The sequence below is a fragment of the Acanthochromis polyacanthus genome, chromosome 6 (assembly GCF_021347895.1).
Source record: "Acanthochromis polyacanthus isolate Apoly-LR-REF ecotype Palm Island chromosome 6, KAUST_Apoly_ChrSc, whole genome shotgun sequence".
NCBI classification, from domain to species: Eukaryota; Metazoa; Chordata; class Actinopteri; family Pomacentridae; genus Acanthochromis; species Acanthochromis polyacanthus.
The window spans coordinates 15737473-15763857 of NC_067118.1; the positions used below are offsets into that span (position 1 = coordinate 15737473).

Below are 26385 nucleotides of genomic sequence, written 5' to 3' on the forward strand. Positions count from 1 at the left end.
ATTTTGTTTCTTGAGCAGTTGTTCTCTAAAGAACAAACTGGTTTCAAAGTGAAGAATCCCATGTGGTTCAAACTTTGGCTGGGAGTAATGAATACACGGCAGTTGTCACATTCATCCTGTAAAGCACAAGTTTCTCTTCTCTTCAAACATACAATAGGTTGCCAAATTTAATCTGTCAGTGCTTTAACAAAGCTACAGTTAAAACCTCCACCCTTCCCATTTTTGCCTTGCTCTTTAGAAGCAGACACATACTCCAGAAAGGCTGGCTCTGCTGACGAAAAACTTCCCTTTGAAGTCTGGTGTTAGTTGTTGTGCGCTATAGTCTGTGTTTTGCAGTCTACCATGTGTGATTGCACACATGATGCAACTATTCAAACACAGACCTTCAGCTGTCACACAGGAAGAAGCTGTGCCCTTTTCTCCTGTGTTTAGGCAAAGGTGACATTAACAACCTCTCATCTCAACTTTTTATGTCTATCATTGAGAAAAGAGTATCCATTACAGAATAAAGTATGTTCATTATGTTGATTTGTCTTAGGCTGAACACAAGCAAACAGTTCTAATGGAATGAGTTCACTGATTCAACTTGTAACGTTTAATTTTTATTGGTTTGCAAATTATGCTGCTTCTCTGATGGTTCCCCACATTATGGACAGCATATCCTGATGATTCTGCTTGTAACCATGTCAGAGTTTACATGCTTGTATTCAGATAGCTAGTACCCAATTTTTTTTCAATGGAATTGCTCCATTCTATTCTATTTGTATGCTAAGTAGCTCTGTGATAACCCTTAGAACCCAACTCCTGTTTCATGTGTAGATATCGGCTCTGACTATCCATAGGCATACAGGCAGGAAATAAAAAGTATGAACTTTTGCAATGAAACGTCCTATTTAAATAACTCACAAAACACATTTGGCTCTGTTGCCTTACAGTCAAAATATTCTAGGTTTTAACTTGCTTGTTAGCAGGTTATTTCCGTGTGGAGTATTGCATGTTCTCCCTGTGCCTTTGTGGATTCTCTCTAGGTGATCCAGCTTTCCTCCCATAGTCCATAGACATGCATGGTAGGTTAATTGGTGATTCTAAATTAGCTGTAGGTGTGAATGTGAACATACTTTGTTGCCGGTTTGTCTGCTTCAGCCCTGTGATGAACTGATGTCCTATCCAGGGTGCATCCTGTCTCTCAGCCAATGTCAGCTGGGACAGACTCCGGCTCCCTGTGACGTGTGACCCTCTACAAGATAGAGTGGGTATAGCTGATGGATGGATGGATGGATGGATGGATGGACCAGACCCATTTCTACCATGGTAGAGAATGGTCTGGGTGCACTTCATTGTCTTTCTAAAGCCACACTTGCCCTGCAAAATATTGCTGGGGTAAATGTTTTGTTGGAAAACAAGATGGATTTACATGCCGCCCCCCCTCATATGAGACGGGTTCTGCTCAAGGTTTCTTCCTGTTAAAAGGGAGTTTTTTTCTTGCCACTGTCGCCCTAGGGCTTGCTCTGAGGGTTCAGGCGTTTGGGTTCTGTAAAGCGTCTTGAGACAGTCTCAGTTGTAATTGGCGCTATATAAATAAAATAGAACTGAACTGAAAATCTTCCTTTCAAAGAGGAGTACCTTCTAGCATGATCCCAAATCCCCTTTAAAACTTGCCATTTTTGGCATGTAGGATGCTGCTGAGAAGTTGCTGTGCTCTCCTGTAGTGAAGATGATTTTTTTTAGACAGATAGCAGAAGGGGTGAAGACTGCTGCATCAAATGTGCAGTGGTAATAGCAAATTTTTACGGTAGTCTATGTATATCTGCTGAGTCAGACTATAGGAAGACATATCTGTACTACATTTTATACATGTATATTTTATATTAATTGACTCATCCATAACTGTGTTGATGAAAGAGCTGCATATTCTGAAAGTGATTAACAGTGAAACAACAGTTGTAGCTTTTGCTGCTTGCATTCACTTTGGTAAAGTTCTTTTAACCCACACAATTTACCTTGTTTGCAATAACTACAATTTACAGTGTAGTCACACAGATTTACAGTTGGCTACATGGAAGAAAAAGTTAATCAAACGGTAAACGAAAGCCTAACCTTAAAGCACTGAATTAATGGTGTTCAAATACTGATTGACGGACTGAGCAGCATTTCAGTTCTATCACATCAGTGGATGCGCCAGTCTAAGACCAATGACCTTGGTGTCATTCTTAATGCCTGCAGCAGTAATTAACAGTTCAATAATAGAATTAATGGCAGTATTTCCATTATACAACTACTAAGTACAAATAGCGTAATTAAAAATTAACATATTTGTGTCAAAGGCCTTGTACTTGCACCCAAATAGGTGCTTTATGCTGCTCATTAGTTCATTACTAAATATATGTAATAATAATGGATTAGATTTATATAGCACTTTTCTGGGCACTCAAAGTGCTTCACAATGGATCCATTATTTATTCACTCACACATTCTCACTCTGGTGGTGGTAAACTACATTTGTAGCCACAGCTGCCCTGGGACAGACTGACGGAAGCGTGGCTGCCAATCCGCGCCTACGGCCCCTCCGACCACCACCATTTCACATGCCATTCATACACCGGTGTGAGAGCAGCACTGGAGGCAAGGCAAGGCGGGTGAAGTGTCTTACCCAAGGGGAATCGAACCGCTGACCCTTCGATCATTGGATGACCCACTCTAACACCTGAGCCACAGCCGCCCCAAAAACATTTTGTGAACAAAGTTGCATATGCTACCAAGTACAGTGTCTTACAGTAGCTAAGACAGATCAAAAAATTGATGATTTGGACTTTTGGCAAAAGAAAGTCAGTCTATGCTTACCCTCACCCTCGTAGTTGGTTATTATCACTTAGCCTTAACTATGGATGAAGCTGATGTCATTAACTTTGCAAGTACCTGATCATAAATTAAAGCACTGATTCACATTAGAATCAATGCTTTACTTTATGACTAATCTTTTTGCAATTTTGAATCTATCCACCCATGCCAAAAATTGCCATTTGTAATGTAGTTAGTTAATGATATTATGTTGAAGGAACAAAAATGCTGATCCTCCAGTGGGAGGACACAATCCAGAATGCACATACTTTGTATTTTGTGAATGCTTTGTACTCTATCGCTGGTCCACTGAAGTGCACTGAAAAGTATACAGTGCAACTCTGATGGGACAAAGTAAATATATCAATCTATGCAGTCTGTTTTTAAGACCTGCACTTGAACAGTGTGTTGGATACTGTTTATTTTCCCTGTTACTAGTATTACAGCAGAGAGACGATTCTAAACTGCTGCCGACATGATCTGAACAACAGCCTTACACTATTACACAACTACTGTTTTACAAAAAAAAAAAAACATTTGATGCTGAACATTAAATTCCATTTTTGTTTCATTGTTCTTATGGAGGAATAAGACTGTGATGCCTGTAAATAAATGCATTTAACTAAGGTTTTATGAATTAAAATTGCTGAAATGAAAAAGCTGTATTAAATCACACACCTTTTGGTGCTTTTGCTCTGTAGTCAGACCCTTATTAGATGAGTTAATAACCAAAGTCATTAGGAGCCATCCTCTGGGAGGTGAATATCTGTACAGAATTCCAGAGAGGTCCATCTAAATGTTGTTGTCATATTTCAATATGGGCCAAAGTAGTGGACCAAAAAACAAACTGACATTGCCATTTCCAAAGCAAGCATGGCTAAAAATGCACTCACTGCCACTATCACAGTATTTTAGAAAACACTGTGGACACACTACTTGTTCTTCCTTTTAATCAATTTGGCATGGTATTATTATTTTATCCAATGAACCTTTTATTTGGATTACTAAATGAGTGTGTTACTGTGTGGGCGGTGTTTGCTCCAGTGTTGCAATTATCACCTTTTATTTTGTATGCTTGGCTTACACTTTGTAGCCCATGGGCTCTTCAACGTGTTGTCATAGATTTATGTAACTGCCTTAACAGGGGAGGTTTGATTAAATTAAGACTTGGCGCTGTTCTTTGCATGTCGATGTCTCAAGAAAGTAACGCATTTCTTTTAAGATATTTTGCTGCTGCTTAAGTGTGTTTGAATAGTAGGTGCTTTGTCGAGTACATATATATTAGACAAATTAGTGGTATGGCTTAAATAAATTAAATTACTGATAGCTGTCATCATTGCCACACTGTGTATGTTCTTAGTTTCATTTGACATTAAATGAATCACATCTGGTTTGTAAGTTTTTACTATTAACTATTTGAGGAACAGCAGGTAATATTACTATAAACAGGATCTAAGGATGTACTGAGACTTTTGAGTCTGTTAGTGAGCTCACAATGTGTAGCATGCACAGCTATATTTACTTTGCTAATATGGCGTTTTTCATACTTGTGTGATTAGCTGAGTTGATGCCTCAGTCAGTCCTTGGAAGTCTCCACTCCATTCAACATTTTACTGTTTTGATCATTTCATCAGGACTGTCACTCACAGCTTGCCTGGGAAATTGTCTCTCTGTGTGTATTTAGTAATTCTAATTTATGTCTTGTTTATCATGAACATGAGTAAGCGTTTACACTAAATTGTAAAGATTTGCATCACTGTAGAAAATATTGGAAGGTTTAGACTTTTTATTTACAGAAAGTATGAATACTGGATTTATCATTAATCTTAAAAGGGTAAGGGTAAGCATTTTATATTTTTCCCACTATTAATACTGTAGACAGCCTGACATACATTATTAGTGAAAATGACAAATATACATTCTTTCATGGGTGAAAATAGCATGTTCTGTTCAGAGAAATATTTTCCTGTTTGCCTTTCACCTGTTCTTGTAGATGTATTCAGAAGAAAGACAATGGCTCAGGAATAAATGCCACAGACAGATCAAGAAAGGCAAATTATTGACTGTCAAGTTCTTGACGTCTGGTGAGAACTTTAAATATAGCTACAGATATATGTTGAATTGTGTTCCTGTATTAATGTTCATTGGCCCCAAATGGCCTAAAGGAGCCTTGTATCGTGTTGCTAAGTGCTCAGATGCATGGTTGAATGCTGTAAAACATATGCCTGTATGGAGTCTCATCCTGTCTTCCATTCTGTGTTTTCTTTTACAAGGCATGGCACTTCCTCAAGTAAAAGTAGCAAGCCTATGAAAACTGCCTGTGTGAAAAGCCATATGATTGATGGACAAAGGAGCTACTATGGCAGCGTAGACAGGCCTTCAGCTTACCTCAGTGCTTAATTCCTTCTTCCAACTGGCATTCCGCACTAAGAGATATACACTTCAATTATACATGGGGACGGTGGGGGCGCAGACTGCACTGCCTTGCCTGAGAACTGATCAATATTTCAGCTCCAAGGGGACCAAACATCTAGCAGAGCAGCTGCTGCTTAACAGCTTTACATAGTAGAGTGGCACACCCTGTAATACACAGCTATACACTGTGTGTGTGTGTGTGTGTGTGTGTGTGTGTGTGTGTGTGTGTGTGTGTGTGTGTGTGTGTGTGTGTGTGTGTGTGTGTGTGTGTGTGTGTGTGTGTGTGTGTGTGTGTGTGTGTGTGTGTGTGTGTGTGTGTGATCGAGGGAATTCAAGGGCCACAAGAGCTACTGCTGAGGTGACAGCAGGGATAGATGAGAGCCTTGAGAAGGCTTTTGGTGTGTGCGTGTGTGCGTGGCTTATTTATACTGTGTGTGGTGTGTATTGACTTGATTGTTACTTGACTGTTCTTTTTCCAACCCATCTCATTTCTCTTTCCGTCACTCCCTCTTTTCCCTCCAACGCAAACGCTCACAGGTTCTCAAACACTCACACACACAAACACAAACACACACAGAGCTTGTCCCTATAATTCCGCTATCAGCTCTCCCTGGAGTCTTTACTGTGTGTGTGTGTGTGTGTGTGTGTGTGTGTGTGTGTGTGTGTGTGTGTGTGTGTGTGTGTGTGTGTGTGTGTGTGTGTGTGTGTGTGTGTGTGTGCGCGCACGTTGAGACGGAGTGGAAAGAAAGAAATTCTGTCTGCCTTGTATTTTGTTGTTCCAGGCTTTGACATGCCAATTCCATCTTTACCTTTTTGAATCTGCATTCTGGCAGAGTTCCTCTATTCTCTTTCATTTTTTTGTATATTTCTTGTATTCCTCCCATATTGTGATGCATCTCCAGCATTCAGACAGTGCCCACAGTTTGTCTCTGAGGCATTTCAGACAGGATTTACAAAATGTCAGGAGACTGAAACCTGGGTGACAAACTCAGTCTTTACCTTGTGAGCGCTGAGATGTGTTGTTGTCAAAGCTGGGGATGTTGTCGACTTTTTGTTGAAGTCAGAGACAAAACTGCAAAACATTAGAGGCACGGAGGCTAAAATCAAAGAACTCTGGGAAAAGGCTGTGAAAGTTATTCTTATTAGGATGTTTTCAGTTTGCAAATATATATTATGGAAAATGAAGCTGGTGATGATGCTGACAGTAGTTCGACTGGCGCTGTAGCAAGTTTGCTTTAAGGAAAATGTGAGTTACGGCACCATTCTTTGATCTTGTTAATTTATCATCTGCCTCAGACCAGCCTTGGCTGTGATCCACTCGCTAGAACACATTTACATCTGAGTTGACCTCTCGTCTGCGTTGAGGGCCTTAGGCCATTTCCAACTTCACCTGTTACTGTCAACTCAGTTCAGAGCTATTATCAACTGTCATTTTCTCTCTTCCCCATATTGCACACAGACATAAAGAGTATGGTAATACCAGTGTGTTCTCACATATATATTTGGAATAAAATCCTTGACTGTATATACATGAGAACAAACACCCACAGTTTTCCTGAGCAGTGGTTTTGAAGGTCAATGTGGTGCCTCAGACTGTCACCATCTTGGTAGTGAGACAATAGTAAGTCTGAAGTGGCCAAAGCGTGAGTGGAGCTAAGGCGGGCCATGTAAATATCTCTGGGCCATGGACTACCAATGTCCTGTGATGGCACCCATTTTTCAAAGTGGCCACCCACTTTGTTATGCTGAACTTTAAGCCCTTGTGGAAATTCACCCTCCAAACAGTTCTCATGAACAGGGAAGTAACCTGTACAGGGTGTCTCTAAAGTCTGGACACAAAAGAATTCTCATTGACTATAATTTTTCCCCCCGCAGATTAAATATGGCTTTGTCGAAGAAAGAAGGAAGAGTTGAACTGGTACTTCTCAGTGGACATGAAGGATGGACATATTGAAAGATGGCAGATGAATTTAATGCATGTCATCCAAGTAGGGATCCACTTGGCTTTTCCACGGTGGCGAAGGTGGTTTAACCTTAAGTTTAAAGAAATGGGCAGCATCATGGACAAACCCTGCTCTAGATGACCAAATGTATCACCCAATACTAAAGAAGTGATCATGGCTAAAATTCATGCCAGGCCCAAAAAAATCACTTGCCTCACCTAATCTTTCGATTTATCCATCCTTCAAGCCCACTAAGAAGCACCAGTTCAACTCTTTCTTCTTTCAACAAAGCCAAATGTAATCTCTGGAGGCAAAACAAATATAGTTCATGAGACTTGAACTTCCTATGTGTCTATACTTTAGGGACACCCTGTAGAGACCAAAACTGTTGGAAAGTGAGATTGTTGGGACAAACTTACTGTTGGAGCAAGCCTCAGTTGGCCAGATAGTGTTTACCTAATTTTTTAGCCTTGTTGATGGTCGCTTTGATGCAAATATAAAATAGAATTGTAATGTTTGCACTGCTTGCTGTAGGACCTGACAAAGATCAGTTTGGTCCAAAGTTGTTCATTTGGACAACTACTTTTAGAATAGAACAAAATATAATACATTCACAGATGTTACTTGGTGACTCTGGAGACCTGCTCCAACATTTTTTCTAGCATTGTGATCAGATTAAAAAAAAAAGCCTTTGATCTAAGCTGACATTCCAGAAATTTATGCCAGGAGTTCCTTTTGCTAAAATTTCCTTTTTCTTCAATTTTGACTTACTGAGGCAACTGAATTGGTAAGAAATTCTTAATGTTGTAGTAAACATTTTCAGAAACATTCTCACTTTTATCATTAGCTGCTGCATAGCTGGATCAACAGCACCCAAGTGCAATCCGCTCCTGCTTGACTTTGCTTTCTTTTTTAATATTGCTGTTTGACTTGATATTGGGAGGAAATGAAACATGTAAGATACAAAAGCAAAGAGTGATTCTTGATTTATAGTGAATTTGGTGAAATCAATAGGAGAAAAATACTCCAAAGACAAGGAAATGCACTTGAGTGTGCAGCATTGATGTGCAATTGATGGGCAATTGATGCTGCTGCTTTGTGGCAAGATAGGCAGCCATGATACTATTCATAGATCTTGTGGTGCACCATAGAGCCAGTGTAGCCTAGTTGACTTCCTAGAATGGGAAATGACTAGGGGTTTTTCTGTGTTTGACTTACATACTTGTGTTGGTCACAGTTGGATTGCAGGATTGGAGGATTTTTATATTAAGTGAAATATAAAGACAGAATCAAGTTTTTTACTTTGTTAACATGCCCATATGATGCATTTTGATGCTTCAGGACACATCATGAAAACTGAAACCGACACTGGCAGACAACACCATGGCTGCTTCTTACCACCTTAAAGTACCAATGGCAGTCTCAAAAACCGAGTTCAGAATGCCAGAGTTTAACGTTTAACCATTTTAAGGAACCAGCTGGAACAATTTGCAGGGTGGGGCTCTCTGTATCCTTATGAATCTTCAGAGTCAGTTTCTGGTTTGAAAATGTATGACTGAAATACTCCTGTTACAGCTTGCTATTGTGTTAGAGCAGATTTGTAGGTGAGCTGGTGTGCTCGAGGTGCACTGAGTGGCAAAGGGGTGGGTGGAGATAGAGGCTAAGATTTCATAGACTTCGTTACACATTGTAGAGGTGTAGACTTTCAGATTCAGTTTGAAGGGGTATAATCAATTACCAGAGACAGCTTCAACAAATACAAAGAATATCAACAATTTATTTGTAACTTTTGTAAAAAGAAAATGATTTCAGTTGCTGGCCTTCATGCAAAGCTGATGACACACTCCATACTTGATTTTGTGTTGCTGTAGTGAGCTAATTCAAATGATTTGCATATAGTTTATAATTTGTATCCTCGACTCTTACTAATTCTTCTTCACTAGTAACGTTAGTAATGTTCTCCACAATCACATATGTTTTGATCATTCTTTCTGGATATCATTTAAAATTTCAATTTTAACTATTATATCAGACAGTAAACAAATACGATTGTGAGTCTGACATTTAATGCCAGTTTTCTAAACTTCACATTTTTTAGTATTTTGTTCCTTCAAACACATTGTTATTGGTTCTAGAAAAGTATTGATGTTCTGCTGTGTATGTGGAGACCAGGTTATCCTAGTCTACGATGGAAATAAAAGGCTGGTTATTTCTACAAGCTTCAGTAGCATTTTAAACTTTCATGTAGCCTAAAATAGCCCTAAGATAGAGATTTTAGAAAAATGAGAATTACTGCTCCGTGAAAGTTCATCCTGGATAGACATCGCATCACTGTCACCCTCATTCCTTGGAGGGATTTCACATAATTGGGCTGTTTCTTCAGTAATTGCTGCAGTCCTCTCGTCTTTGCCTCATAGCTCAGCTTTTCCCTGTCCTCCACCTGTTTTTTTTTTTTTTTTGCCTTCCCTGTTTTTGTCCTTGTGATATATCAAACTGCTTTTTTCTTTACTTCAGTCACATTGCACACCTCAGGGGAGGCAGCATTCACTGCCTCCATTAATGGAGACCAAACATCTTTTTCCCCCTCAAACCAGTCACTAAGGTATAGTAGAAAAGAACACCTTTTGTGTGTCTTCACCTCTCAATTAGCTCCACTGCACTTTTTCACCCTGTTGCGGGGTTTCACTAGCTGCCTAAATTGAATTACCACAGACTTTTGATTGATTGGTTGATAATTTAAAGTAATGCAAGTGTGCCATACATAGTTTAAAACCTAAGAATAGGTTGTTTCCACTGCAGTAACTTATTAGCTGTTTAAGGGTAGCCCAAACCTTGAACCACCGCTGGAAACCTCTTTTACAGCTGCTTTCAGTTAGAAAAGGTTACCACAGGGTATGTTCTTCTGAGGCCTGAAAAACTGCTTTGTGTGTCTCGGCACTGAACTGCTTAAACTTGGAGATTACGGAGCTGATTGTTTAAACTCGGAGTGGCTGGCAAGTACCAATTCTTCTGCCGTCTCAGTCTCCACCTCTTAAACATTGCCATCAACATTTGTAAAATTCTCCATATAGGCTAAGAAAACAAACTTCGATTGTCCTATTTCTTATGTGCTCATAACAGTAGAGTTTTATGCAGTAAGTACTGCAGGGCTGTAGAATCCTACATTGCAGGCGAAGCAGAGAGGCTGAATGGACTGATTATGTGGCCCTTCCTGTATACACTTCTAACAACTCCGTCCTCCTTGTGCATGCACTGAGTTGCTGCATTAGAAAGCTGCCTAATGTTGAATGATGCCAGAGTTAAGGGTTTGTATATTACAGTAAAACAACAATAGACGAGGATTCCAATGTGTATGGGTATAGGTGTTATGATGCCGATTCAGAGACTCACGTGCAAGATGACCGAGACACAGCAGACAAGCACTTGGAGTAAAATAGCCTTTATTTACAAAGTTCCAGACAAACTGCAACAGGAAGTATTACTAGATAACTGTGGGACTGAAAGCAGTTGCTGCAACCGAAACTAAAAGAGACCCCTGTGGGAGAGGTGGCGAAAAACTGAACACCAGTCTCCAGTCAGAAAATAAGCAAAAGAAAAAAATAACCAACACTGGATACTACTTAGCTGGGAGAGTTACAAACAAAAAACCTTTTGACTGAAATATAACTAAGCACCAAAATGGCAGAGTAGAACTCTAGAATTACACAAGAGAACAATACAATCACTGATCTACATATGGCTGGACTCTGAGAATGAGCGGGGACTTAGCCGACTACAGACAAGAGGGGAAATGTGGAGGGATGAGGCAGGCAGAGGTGGTGTGTGGCATTGCAGACTGCGGAGATGAGGCAGGGGCTGAATCTGGTGGTGCAGGGGGTGATCCAGGTCGGTCTAAGCTGACGAGGGAGAACAGGTGGAGAATCCAGGTGAGGGATTTCCGAGCAAGTGGGGAATCCAGAATTAGAATACAAGAAACAACGGTTAGCATGGAGTGAACACAATGGAGCTAGACGTAATGTGGATCAGCAAACTGGCTGAGGTCGTTCAATGGTCCGGCATGGAATAGTGGTCTGTGTCTGTCTTTTATGGAGGAGAACGGTAGTTGCAGTGATCACTCCCACCTGCTCGTGTGACTCCTCAGGTGATCACAGATTGGTAGCCTACATATCACACACTATGCTCACACCCACCTGGAGAGAGAAGAAGGAAGAAAGCCTGCCATTACCTGGTGTCAGGTGGAGGACGTGACAATAGGTCTTCAAAGGTACACTCAGTTCCTTGTACGTATCTGGGACCAGAGAATCAGCCAACTGTCATTTTGTTTTTCCTTATTATCTTCTCAGTTATCTTGTTTATGTTAAACATCTTCTCTTTGGGAGGAAATGGTATTTGGCCTTAATTAGTCAGTGGTGGTTGACATATTTGTTGTTTTGATGTCATTTTGAGTTGACACAAAAGCAGTTAGCCATTCGTTTTTGCAAAACTTTCAGACCTGTGAGGACCTCCTGTCTCTTTGATTCAGCTGTCACACATATGCATACCCATCCTAACTGTGATCCGTGACATTATTGGCCATAAGGAAGCCCGAAGCCTCTATCCCTGTCATTTTCTCTGCCTCTCTATCATCTGCACCGCCATCTCTCATCTCTTCTGTGCTGGTGACAGTCATAGAATTTCACACCAAGAGGATTTGTGATGCTGATACCCGCTGGTTCTGTGCCTGTAAAATGACTCGCTTTATCTCTCTCTTCGCTCTCTTTCTCCTTCTCTCTCTCTTCCCTCTACCTAAAGGCGTCGACTATGCTGCCAAAACTAGTATCAAAGCATTACAGCCAAGAAAATTCCTGAGTGTATGTGCTCGCTTAACTTCATAAATCTTCAGGAGATGAGTTATATGACTTTGAGTTTTTGACAACTAAGTACTTAAATGAAGGCACATGGTATACAAAAAATGTAGTAGTGGTACAGCAGGAGTTCACAATTGTGTCTAGACTTCTAAAATGCATATGCCTAAATGTGTATTTTTGTGCCTTTTTGCTACACTGACCACCTTTAGTCAGCCTAGGTACCTACACGGTGTGCCTAAAGTCTGGACACACAGGAAATCTCATTAACTTCAATTCTTTTTTTGCCTTCCTTGTCCATATTTCACATCTACTTAGAAGTACCAGCTCGACTTTTCCTTCTTTCGACAAAGCCATATTTAATCTGTGGAGGCAAAAAATATATTATAGTTCATAAGATTTCCTATGTGTCCAGACTTTAGGGACACTCTGTACAGGTACATGTATGACATGTAAGCTGATACAGGCAGGCAGACTTTGCTGACCTGTTCTCTTCATCTGAATTAGCTCACACTTGTGCTGCCATCCTCCCAGGCAGTTTGTTGTCTAAATGGAAATGCCCTGCTTGGTTTTCCTTCCAGAAGCCTCCAGGGGCTGAACAACAGGGCCACATCAATTACACTCGAGTTGCTCTGGACCTTTCTTTGGAAAACCAGTGCTCCTTTGCAGCTTCTTTGTTTTGTGCAATCCCTGTCATTCCCCCTTTCTGAGATTGCCCTGTTGCACACAAGTCTAGCATTTGAATGATGACCTCGAGGGGGCAGGAAGAATTAGTTTCAGCTTTTATTCTTTGATGACAGGATCGTAATTGCTTCTTTAGGAGAAGCACCTAGCAAAAGGGCTGTTTAATTCTTTTAACCAAGTTTTTGTTAATATTTTTCAAAAGCCAATTCTACTTTCCAAAAGCAAATTCTGTACAAATTGCATTTTATTCTACTTATTTCTTTGTTTGCGTTCCTTACCTGGTGTCCTTGCAAGGAAAACAAGCCTACTCTGATACATTTCTGTGAAACTGTGAAACAAGTCAAGTCTGTGTGTTAGTGCCACACGTAAAAGCCACACTGGTGTCTTTCTTACTGCAGAAAGTCAAGTTACCTGATCTGGACAGTCCACATTCAAGTAAACCCAATCAGCTTATATGACAAAATAGTTGTAAAACATATCTCTTTTTCTACCTCACTGCATTGCTTCCTCACACTTCTATTTGCCTCTTTGCTGTCATCATTAGGCCCTCTGTCACTCATAAAAAGGTCTCAGCAAAACACCCCAGAAGCTGCAGACAGGCTGGCTGTTGCTAGTGACAGTGACTTCAAGCTACATGCCTCTGTGCTGATGATGTTTTAATGTCAGCCCATTGCTGTTCTCCCCTCTTTGCTCAAGTTATGGGGATTGGATATTTACCCCTGTGAGAATCGATTACTGCTTTGTTGACAGTTGCTGCGGAGTATAACCTCTCATTAGGGCCGACATATGCTGTGCCTGGTGTTGCTGCCGATGCAAGCTGTTTTCGCAATGACATCTCTCAGTGCTCCTGTGGCGTTGAAGGAGCAAGATCTCATAGCATTGCCTTAATACCAAATACTGGTAAAAACTGTAGAGCAATGTGTTGGTTGCGACGTGGTACAAATTTAGAGCTTTCCCCGAGCAAACTGAGCTAGAGTTTAAATGTCATATAAAATATTATAGCTAGGGGTGTAGCAGTATAGAAAACATCTATTTGAGAATTCTTTTTCTCAATATCCCCTCAAAATTTCTGTCCATTTAAAATATGCCATTGATTTCTTTACTTCACATTATTACATCCTTGAACAATACACAATGACCAAAGTAATCCTAGCTTACGGTGGGATATTGAAACACACATAATCCTAACTCAGCTGTATGTAAAGGTGCTCATGTTTTTGGAGATTAAACCCCAACCATTAAGCAAAAGATCACGGTGAAGCTATATAGATGAAAGGATAGTGAGGTTTCTTTGAGACAGATCAATAGTTAGAAGAGAAACAACGTTACAAACACATCTGTTGTAAGCTGATGATGATCTTCCTGTCACCTGCATAACAGCATGTCTGAGGAAGTTCATTGACTGCAACCTCTCAGACAATACATTTGGTTGAAGATGAAGCAAAGTCATGCTTCTGTCTTGCTCTGAAGCAGGATCTAAACAACACAGACCAGTTAAAACATGTCCAGCTGTGAAATTTTACTGGGAAATGACGTGAAAAAGACCGTCTGAACTGAGGCAAGGTGCTATTAAAGCAAGCAGTACTGATCAGAGTCATTTGTCAATCTTTTATCCTCAGTTCAGCTTGTCTGTTTCAAAATGTTCATAGTCAGTTATGGGTGTTTTCTGAGCCTTGACTACATCCTTTTGTAAATTTGAATAATTTAAATTGAGCATGGGAGATATTTACTCTGTGGGGACAGATTTTTATTTGTTTTATTTTTCCCAGAGATTGGACTAGAATCAATTTGGAATTGTATCAGAGCAGCGGTGCAGATTAAAGAGGAATTCAGGCTTTGAATTGGATATCTGTCATGAACAATGCCCACGTTTGGATTGCTTTGAGACTGCAGACTACGTCTTTGACCACACTGCAAATTCTACATTGTCACAGTGGGAGGGAACTTGGGTGAACATCACAGAAGATGAAAGCCCCTCCCAACTTCTTATTCTTACAACTTGGTATAAGTTCAAGAGAAGTTCATTGAGAGATGAAGCTTTGATTTAAGAGTTAAGGTTTGGGGTAAATAAATAAATAAACTGAGTGGAAGCACGTTTCAGCCCATGATTACTAAATGGCATGCATCAGTTGATGAGAGATATTTTTATTTCCTCATCTTAGCCAACGTTGGCTGCTGCTAAAAAAGACTGAATTGCAAACAGAGTAAATGCTCTGTACCTGAGAAAATGTATATTATTATAACTGAGAAATCAGGCAGATTAGCGCTGATTAATTATATTAAGGTGTCATTAAATTCCTTTTCTCTTAAAGTTTCCACTGAAAGCTGTTTGATGAGTGTTTACATTCTATGCTGAGGCCTTGCATACATATGTGTCATAGCTGAATCATTTTCCACAAGTCACTAATTTTAGAGCCATAGATTTTTGTGAATGTCAACATCCTTGTTTGCAACCAACGTCCGATGGCATTGAAAATGAGCAGCCAAAAACCAAATGGAACCATGGACAGATGAGTATCTTTTCCTTCCACATTTCACATTTGTATTCAGCAGTGTTTTTATTTGAAAAACTAGTAATTTAAACTCACCATGCACAGAGATAAAAGTCTGATGTGGCCGAAATAGGAATGCCTCAGAGGCTTTGAATTTGAATATACGGCTCTGTGGTGGCTGATAACTGGGTCTAAAGATGAACAAGCTCTGCCACAGTGAGCTGGGAGAAATTGGTTCTGTATTTCAAGGTAGCTCATGTCTACTTATGCCATTTTTTTCTGTTGATGCCGTCATGTTCTTCTTTATGGTTTTGAAAAATAACAGGCTTTATTGTGCTCAGGGACCAATGGATCAGAGAGAATTTGTGGGTCTCTTTATCATATTCAGGCCTTTGTACATGTAAATCAGTGTGGCTCTGCTGTAGGTAGGCTATTATTTTCAATTTGAATGGCACATCAGAGTCTGTAAACAATTGCACCTACCTGGCATGGACTACAAACAGGCTCCCAAAAGGTTTTACTGTCTCCCTCTGAACTTGTATAAAAATAGTGAGGTTAAACCTTCCATGCAATTTTAAAGAGTGTCCTCACCAGAGGGACATACCCACCTCTTGAATATAAGATTTTTGATGGCACATTCTCACCATTCAGCTATTCTTGTCAATGCTGGATGTGAGGCTCACTCTTTTTAGAGACCTGCAATATAGAGACTGTCACCAACATGCTTGATGTGGCCACAGAGGATCAAAAGCAGCAGCACAGTTGGATAAATAATGTATTTTTTTTTTTTTTTTGTCTTTCTAAGTAACGGATAGTACTTAACAAGGTGTGTGTTTCATTGCTGTAATGGAGCCAAACAATCTATTGCAGTTACAAGGAGCTTTTTTCTTTATGACAGTCAAAACAAACATACGTCAGTCTGTACAGCTGTACTGATTTCATTCACACGCGTCACCACTTTCCTGTCACTATTTTTCATGGATGTAGCTTGATGAAAAGATGATGTATCCAATGTGTATAGAGTTTTGCCTGCAGAGTCCTCCAAAAAGGTCTTAGCCAGGGCCGAAGGAAAATCACCAGTTACAAAATGCTAAGAACTGGGAATATTTGTTTATTTAATATCAGTAATAATACGTGGTATTTCATTTCCTCAAGATGTCTTATATTGTCTTTATGGCTGAAACCGGGACCAGGGTCCAGTTTTGTATTGTTGCATGTGCAAATGTGGAATGATATGACAATAAAAAACCTTTGACCTTTGATGAATAGACAGTTTTATTTAACAAACAGAAATATTAACAGGAAATGCACAGATTTCTGTCAAATACAGTAACACAGACTAATTGCCTTTACTGCATGTGAAACAATCATGTTAAGTTTCTTGCAAAGTCACCCTACAAAGAATTTTGATTTATTTTGCCTGCAATGCTCTGATTGGTTGATTGTATCTTTTTCTTTGTACAAATGTACTCTAACTCTTGGCATGAAGTGTCCATTAGGAGCCACATTTAGTGCAACTACATTGCACTGATCTGGAATACGGTGTATAACTGACGATGGATGTTAAACAGATCTCTGGTAATAGTGGTACTGGAGTGGCATCTTCTGTTTTTGCTTTTTTTCCAATACCTCCCTGAGTGAAGACTTGCTTGCACATGTGCTTCATACATAAAAGAATGATCTAAATCATTTTCACACAGAATTTTGTTGTCGTGGTGTATAAAATCATGCAAACCTGGTTGGAAAATGTCAGTCTTTAGCTGTTTGTGATCAGCGTGCCTAAGACCCCCTGAGTCATGGTCCAAATGCTGCATGTGTATGATGTTCTTATTTTGATTATCCTTGGACTGCAGCAACTCCAGTGACAGCAACAGTTGATGCTTGAAGCCAAACTAGGTACCGTGGGACTGTGCACCATCTGTACTTGTTTATAGGTCATTTCCCTGAAGTGATTTCCAACATGCTGTTTATTGGCCATTATTATTGTATATGTCATGTGGCTCATAAACCCATCTTAGTAATTTCTGCAATATGCATACTCTCTCTTGTGCTGAAAGAACCCATATAAAGTGTGATGTCAGATGTGTGACCCTCTGCTCACCCGGGCTAAATGACCAATTGATTTCAAATTAAAATTGCAATTTAATAAATACAAATGGCAAATCCCAAAGACTGAAATGCAAGTTGGATTGAAGAGTATGTCTGGCTCAGGGTTATACAAATGAATTCTGTCCTTGTTGGACACCTTTTTATGATCTCTCATGTGGTAATACACTGTCAAGTTTAAAATCAGCTACGTATGGAATATCGAACTGAAGTTTGACTTTTAAAACTAAACTGACATTGCAAATGAAATGCCCCTGTAATGAATTTACAAGATTTTAAACAGGAATGCAGGTGACTTGAGTAATTATTTATAAAGCATTAGTCATTTTTGAATTATCCAAGTGATTTTGTAGGAAAGCGTGTCTGCATTGTAAGTGATTTTTAATTATTCTTTTTTTTTTAAACCTGAAAAAGGTAATTTGAAGCATTTCTCGTAAAGTGTCACACTGACAAAGACATCAGAAGCATTTTTTTTTCGCTTTTGATGACAGATCGGGTTTTTCACTTGTACACAGATTTGTGTCTACAGAAAACACTGGAACAGACAGTTATTTAAAGCCATTAAAATCCCTTCTTTGTTTAGTTATTATCTTCACTGTGTCCATACACATGTCCATACACATACAATGTGTGGAGGTGTTTGTGAATTTCTACTTGTTCTGTCATGTGATGTGCAAAATACCATGCAAATACACACGTATACTTCCACCTTCAGTTTTATATTTGATGAAAAGGATGTGTGGCTGTTATGTAACTAATAATGATGAATATATTTACAAGAAAATATCAGACCAATCTTAACACTTGTGCAGGTCTAGTTAGACTTTTAGGGTAATCTATAACGCACATAGTTACTGTAAAATCAGCTCCTTCTTTCAATGAATCAGTAGGAAGATTATGAATAATATAGTATATACTGACAATGTCTGTGGATTAGACTGTGCTGTGTAACTTGCTAATTTACTTCACTTGTTTATTTTATTTATATTGGCCGGGACAGATTAGAACACAGACCTTAGAAGCTCCATTCTAAATTGGTCAGAGGTGTGGGATTGCTAATGCTTTTCTTTACTCCATGTACATGTTTTTCTAGGTCCTATATTTCTATACGTCTCTGCTGTTGCCCAGCACGGTGATGGTTCTGGAGCTGGTGTCATTGCCTCCAAGGCCAGACGGCTCCCATCAGGCTCTGGGGAGAGGCTTCACTGTCCTGGAGCTTTTTACCAACAAGCCAGAGATTCCGGCTACTGATGGGGACAGAAGGTGATTAGCCCATTCTTAATTACCCCAGCTAGGGATTAATGAAATTTCTCATGAGGAGATTACTGGACGGGTATGTTTATAATGAAGGGGTTCCTGCTTAAATACTATCCTTGGACTTGTTGTCCAGTCGGCTTGTTTGGCCTCCTACACCTGTTCAGCTTTTGTATTATCTTACAGTATAACAGATACAGCGATTATATATGTCAAACGTTTTACTGCACCCATGCACAACTACTATTGTGTGTAAGCTATGTAAAGCGGCTTGAAGGGAACTACGAAGCGAGCTTGACATAGCCAGACTTTCTTTGTGTAAGCTGGTTCAACAAGACCTAAAACCCCAGTCAAAGATAATGGTATCAGAATGGTGGTGATGACTTTCTTTGTTGACGAGGTTTTCCTCACCAGGTTCTGTGTGCAGTCCTGTAAACATTTGATGCTTTGTTTGACTCTTCTTTTGCACAGAATGGGCATATGGTAAAACGCCTATTTGAGTATTAAAAAAATAGAAAGATATTTTATTAATTTGTATCACTCAATGCACTCTCATTGCTTATTTCTAACATAGCTTTATTTAAATGTAACACTTAAGGAGTTCATTTATTTTTGACATTGGCCCATAATGAAGAATATGTGGAAATCCCTTTATGCTTTGGCCAAATCAAAGTAAAACACATGTTACTGATTGGATATTCCCTATAAATACCAGTAAACAAATACATTTTCTAATCTGCACAATAAAATGGACTGGACAACAGACCAAGCATGAAAACATATTCATGCATTTTATGCACCACCACCCAAATGCATATAGGTTCCCACAGCAACCCAAAGGTTAGTACCCACTCTGCACTGATGTGGCTAAGAATAGGTGTTACTCATGCAGAACATCACCAGAAAAGAATTGGTGAAAGTGTGGCACTTCTTACAGTCGATTTAATTCCCAAATTCTGAACAGAACATCCCCTGGAGCTGTGCTGCATCAGGGACCGTGGTGATTTAGCAGGTTAAAAGAGAGCCACCTTCGTGACACCATCAGACTTTAGGCTCAACATACCTCATTAACCCATTATTCTTGCTTCATAGCACACCCCTCAGGGTTTACTCTATTGTTAGATAATAAAACTGAATGTAGCAAGCATGATGCCAGACACATGTTTCTGTTACGTGCAGACCTGGCAGCTCTTTTCATTGGCTGAGCCATTCATAGTGGTTGTAATTTATCCCTTAGGCTGAATCTACACCATGGATCACCGAGAGGCCTGCTCCACCCTCTCCTGAAGGACACTGTTGACCGTAAGAATCGATTTTTATATACTCTTAGCAAGTATTTATTAGGTGTACTCATTTTAGGTGTGTGTCTCTGGAGTAATCCACCATAAAAAGCTGAGAGGGTCACAGTACATGCGGGGTTTAGCCACATTTATTTCCAGGCCGGTGAGTCTACCTCTGTTTTCTGAAGTGAAAACATTGACATCATCTTCAGCTACTCATGATGACAGAGTTGTCAAACAAAGGGGTTCTTCTGAACTTTGGCATTTGCTGGAAGTTGAGCTGTTACTCACCTTCTTGCAACATCTACCAGTGATTTCGTTACAGCTCATACTGTCTGAAGGGATGATGGAGACTTTCCTGTCAATGTAGCTGTGCAGAGAGCATATCTGCCTAGAGCTAACAATTCCTCCAAGTGTTAAAGTATTTATTATAGAGTGTAGTCAAAATATTCTGGTAACAAAGCAAAAACAGTTACAGATGTGACTTAGGTCAACACAAGTTGCACTACAATTCTAAAATTCCACTAAAGATGTGAGAAAAAAACAAGCCTTTTGAGAAAAAAAAACTAAATAAATTGTTGGTATGTAAACTAAAAAAATCCCTACACTTGTGTGGGCTTGACGGTAGAATAAAATAATTGCAAAACATGGGCAGTAAAATGGAAAATGACCACAAAATGTGAAAAAGAGAGAGGCCAGGGAGCACACAGAGTAATTAGTGAGAGGAGACCGGACATCAGCTGTGATTGTGTGGGCACGCTGCCATGTAAAATGACACAATGATGCGTTCTCTGTTAACTTTGAATTTTTGCCAGGTACCATCACAGAAAGATGGGTTTGGTCAACTGCCATGAAAGGTTGGTCTCAAAGAGCATAGTGACAGATGGCAGATCATAAAGTAGTGAAGATGAGACTCGGTTTATGGTGTCTCAGAGCTGTGATATTGTTTAAAAAGGAGGATAACAATCCATGTTGTCAATATGCCTTTCTAGGTAGACATTCATAGCATTGCACTTGGTTGTTCACATTAAAGGTGCTACACTTTTTTGTAATAAATGAAACAATACCACTAGACACACAATGTCCAGCTCTTCTCTCATCTGGCAGAGTTGGCTGATCACAGTGTTAGGCAACTATGATTCTCATATTGTCTGATTTGCAGTTTGGACAAACCGTAGATTCTGCTTGAGCCACACATTTAAGGCAGAAAAACTCTTCCCTTTATAGCTGTCTTTGAAGAAAAGGTACTCCATTGCAATCTGAGTGAAGAGATAATTGATCATGAAATTGTAAAAGTTTTGTTTTCAGGCCAGTTTTGGTTATTTTAAGTTACTTCTTAGAAACGCTTTCCTTTGAGAGACTATGGGCAAGTTTTCTGTCCCTGCTGGAAGTTGATAGTTTGGTTCTCTTCTCCTGCCTTTTTTGTGAGAATTCACAGCTTTTGATTGGATTGGCTTTAATATTAGAATAACATCTGATTAGAATTTGAGAACAAATTTTCTTGAATTATTGAATTTGCTGCTGAAGCTCTGAGTTGGTCTAGATATGTCCTTGCTTGGCTTAAAACCAAGGCTATGAATTACAAAACACTCTAGTGCTGCACAGTATGAATAACAGTGCACCCAGTGAGAGACAGAGTTCCTGTCTTGGCTATCATGTCACATGAATATTAGAAAACCTTCTCTCAAACGGACTCTTACACTCGCTGAATTATTTACCATATGCCTGTTGTTTAGTGGAACGTTGCTTCTCTGTTTAAGAGCCATGTTGCTGCCACTATTGCTGTCGCCCTTTTACGGTCAAATACCGTTTCATTTATTTCTATTCCTTTTAGTCTAGTCCAGTGTGACAGGCACACAGAGTCCCTGTATCTGCTGGCTGATGTGAAACACTGAAAAGTGTGAATTTTTCGAGGGAAAAAAAATATCTAGCAACTGTTTTGTGCTGAGGTGAAATAAGTTCATTCCTTATAGTGGTCATTCATGTCTAATTGTGTGAAACATTAGAATGAGAACACATTTCCCGAAGGCTAATTTTTTCCCCCCTTCATTCATTACAAATTCAACATCGTTCAGTTTCCCTGACTTTGTTTTTTAAAACACCGTGGCTTGAGAGAAAAATAAGATCTTTATTATTTTTTGATGTTTTGCAGATGAAGTTGAGCTTAAAAGTTAAAACTAGATAAAAGTGACGGAATTTCAACTTTAATTGGCTGCATTCCCACATGTCTGCCAAGTGATTCCAAGCACTACACTCTATCACTAGTATAGTGGAGTATTTTTCCTTAAAGTAAACATGATACAGGTTTAGGGCAGATACAGTATAGTTCCAAAAGGAGACACAGACAGCATACTGACCTGTTTATGCTACGTTGTGTGTCTGTATGTGTATGTGGCTGTTTTCACGCATGTTTTATTGACACATGCAGTCTGCACAGCTTAGAGTGGAACAATTAGTCAATTTCAAATAGAAATTGAAAAAATTCCATTAAAAAAAATTGCAAAGGCTGCAATTTAAGGTTTATGATGCGTGACTGTTAAATATTTACACTAAATATGTCATTAAATTTTATGTAATTCAAGCAGTTGAGGGTTGTTTCTGTTCCCACTTGATTAGTGTATTTCTGTAGTTCAGGTTGCATGCTCTGGTGTGACTGACATGAGACCAGTTTCATTTTTTATTATCCACACCTTGTACATTTTACAGCAGATCTGATCCAGACTTTAAACTGTTGTATCAGATATTTTCCAAATTCACGTTGGCTTCCTTCCTTGACAGTCACACTTGGTACCCCATCACATTTTAAATCGCGTTACACAAAGACGACTGATCTGAATGCTTGACTTAAAGAAATGCAGCACAAGTCAAACTGGTCAAAGAAAAGTTGCAATTACACATTTCCTGCAAATAGTTATATTATTAATGTTGGACTGCATGTGCCACAGGGGGTCTATAGGCAGAGGGGTCATATGATGCACTGATTGCAAAGCCTCTGCAATGCAGAAGTATTGTATAAATAAAACCGACTGTATTTCATATAGACCTTTGCATACATGAAGACCTTTGTACGTTGTGGAAACTTTAGGTTATGCTTTCAGTGGCACTCTTGTCCCAAGCAAATTCATTTTGCAGCACTTTTTCCGCACACAGAACTTATTCAAATTGCAAGTGAAACCTGTAAAAGATAAAATGCAACAGAATAAAATGAAAATAATTAGTTTCAGGAAATCAAAAACAGTCCAGACAAGTTGAATAAAGTCCACTCAGATTTTATAGAATGATTGAACTGATCAGCTCAAACAGTAGAAAAACACAAAAGATAAGAAATACAAAGAACATGCAAAAGATAAAATACACAACTAGAAAAGCACTCGGAGAGCGCAGACCTCCGCCAGGCCATCTGTTTGTCTGTTTGTCTGTTAACAGCATAACTCAAAAAGTTATGGACGGATTTTCACCAAATTTTTACAGATTGTCCAGAAGAGCAAAAGTAACAATCGGTTAGATTTTGGAGGTGATCCGGATCACCGTCTGGATCCAGGATTTTTTTGAAGGACTCTGTACAATTGAGAGATACAAACTCCGATGATTACATAACCTCCTGACGGAGGTAATTAAATAGAATTTTTTTTAAAATTTTAATTGAATTAAAGTGCAGACAAGTTTAATAAAATCACAGGCTGTAGGATTCCATAGATTCACTGAAAGGAGTGAAAAAAAAAACTGTCCTTAGCTTACTTTTATAAATGGCTACATTTACATTAAATATAAGTTCCAGGTAGAGCTGGTTCCAGCAGCAGACAGCATCATGACTAAACAGTACATTTCTTATTATAAAGGCAAAAATCTTCTGTTGAATTTTTGCTTTTAAAATATGAAAGCAACAGGGTAACTAGATAATTTTTCTCAAAGCTAATACACAAAACATAAAAATAATCACATGACATGGATTGCTTGCAGTTGACAGTGGGGCACTAAGCAGCTCTAAGCCAGTTTGTGGCTTTTTTGGCCACAGTCGCTTTATATCCTGTGAGATCACACCTGCTTTAATTTCCTCTCTGCGACACTGGTGGTTTTAGCAGATGTTCAGACTCTTGTGGCACAGATAGTCCTGGTAGCATGATTTGGTTTTACATTTAGCGTATTTAATCTCCAAAAAGCCTTTTGGCTGTACTAGCGCCTAACAGGCTACAGCATGACCTGAATGCTTTCAATTTCTAATCAACAAGAAAAGGATATAGGCCTTACCTGAACCCCATTGACCGTGAATAGATTTCCGACATGACTCCAATCTTCCCCTGCAGTATCTCTGTGTGTCTGGGCCAGCTTGTTCTGGTCATCTTCTCCTCTCAAAGGCTATGCAGTGAACTTGGTATTGGTTCCACTTTCCTCCCATTGAATAAACCTCCCAGGTTATATCAACTTTGAAGCATTTTATGGATTTTTTTAACTCCTTGTGAAAAAAAAAAACATGCTGAAAGAAGCTAACATTGTCCAGCAGACTATATTTTAAGAACTAGTATTTCTTATCTTGTGTTTTTTGGTGGATTAAACTTTGCAGTGCCTCCAGTTATGTCTTCAGCATTGTGTATACTGTGCACATACTATATGAGCCATCCATCCATCCATTAACTATACACCACTTAATCCTCATTAGGGTTGCGAGCGGGTTGGAGTCTATCCCAGTTCACTAGTGAAGGCAGGGGACACCCAGTCTATCTCAGGGCTACATATACAGACAAATAATCACACTCACATTCACACCTACAGACAATTTAGAGTTACCAACTAACCTCAGCATATTTTTGGACTGTGGGCGGAAGCCGGAGTACCCGGTGCAAACCCACACATGCACAGGGAGAACATGTAAACTCCATGCAGAAAGATCCCTGGAACGCTGGATCATGAACTGTGGCTCTTCTAGCTGCAAGGCGAAAGTGCTAACCACCAAGCCATTGCCCAGCCATACTATGTGAGCCTTTCTGGATATTCAAAGATGAAGTAAACATTGTCCTCAGAAGCACTCACATAGGTCAGCATTGTGTCTGTCATGGTCATCACACTCCACGGAGAATTGTTTGCTGCATCACAACATGCAGCAAAAGCAGATACAAAGAAGAGAGGGGAAGAGAAAAGACTTACTGCTTTCCCACCTCGTGGAAGGTAGCGATTGTTGCAGGGACAGTGTGTTCACTGGCTACCTCTCATAGTAAAAATAAAGACAGATCAATGGAAAGAGTGAGTGCACTGTGTAGAAGCAAATAGACCCAATCGATCTCAAATGTCAGTGAATTGTATTCACCTAATTTCATCATGTGCTGTTATTGGTTTTCGGAGGGAGAATGATAGGAAATGATAGATGGGACATGAAATGTGACAGATGTTGGCAGCCACATTGAAACTCAGGACATTGCAATCATGCTGTGTACCATAAAATGTTGTTTATTGCAAAATTTCAAACCCTTTTAACTTTGAAAGAAATAATGTATACAGTAATGTTGCATGGCATGATTTCCTTATAGATTTTATTCAAAAACTAATTAGAATTCATCTTCTAGTGACCCTGGACTCCTGTATAAAATCTCTGATAGATATGTAATCATAAAACAACTTGTAAAGATGATCTGTATGTCTATTTTGTGTACTGGAATTACCAGTTTCTCTGCATTGTTGCTGCACTAGATGCTCATCTTTGTTGAGATATTTTAAACAGGCCAAAGTTGTGGAATGCTCATCTGTTACTGCCATCCCCAAACTGTACTGAAAGGTATTGTTCCTACTGGTAATGACAGTTTGTATGTGTAAACATGTTGTTCTTTTGTTTGACTATGTAAAAAATAGTTCAGTGTCCATCCATCCTCTATACACCGCTTTATCATCACTAGGGTCGCGGGGAGTGCTGGAGCCTATCCCAGCTGACTCGGGCGAAGGCAGGGGACACCCTGGACAGGTCACCAGTCCGTCGCAGGGCCACACATACAGACACACAATCACACTCACATTCACACCTACGGACAATTTAGAATAATCAGTTAACCTCAGCATATTTTTGGACTGTGGGAGGAAGCTGGAGTACCCGGAGAAAACCCACGCATGCACAGGGAGAACATGCAAACTCCATGCAGAAAGATCCCAGGCCCAGGCCGGGATTTGAACCAGGATCTTCTTGCTGCAAGGCGAAAGTGCTAACCACTACTCTACTGTACAGCCCCACTGTGAAAATCACTAACTGGAACCTTAAACTACAAGAAACCTTTAACTGGAAAATTTGAAATGATTTGAAACATAATTTTAATAATGTGTTTCCCTTATCGTGATGTATGAAATAGAGCCCCCGTTTTAATAACGACTTGAGAAGCTTTAAAACAAACAAAAATAAAAGGACAGAACTGCTGTACAGACAGTCAGCAGGACTCAGGATTTTCAGGTCTGATGATGATAACTGACATTTTTTTCAACTTGACATAGACAAACATATCCAATTACATAGACTTAATACTCACAGAAAGATTTATTGATGTCATTTATT

At 39.4% G+C, this 26385-nt stretch overlaps 1 protein-coding gene across 1 annotated transcript in view; it reads left to right on the plus strand.

The window, feature by feature from the left end:
* nphp4 (nephronophthisis 4) overlaps positions 1-26385 on the plus strand; it is a 246131-nt gene that overhangs the window by 18973 nt on the left and 200773 nt on the right. The window contains 2 exon segments of the mRNA XM_051949343.1: positions 18416-18585; positions 19814-19878. Coding sequence (XP_051805303.1) covers positions 18416-18585; positions 19814-19878 — 235 coding nt within the window.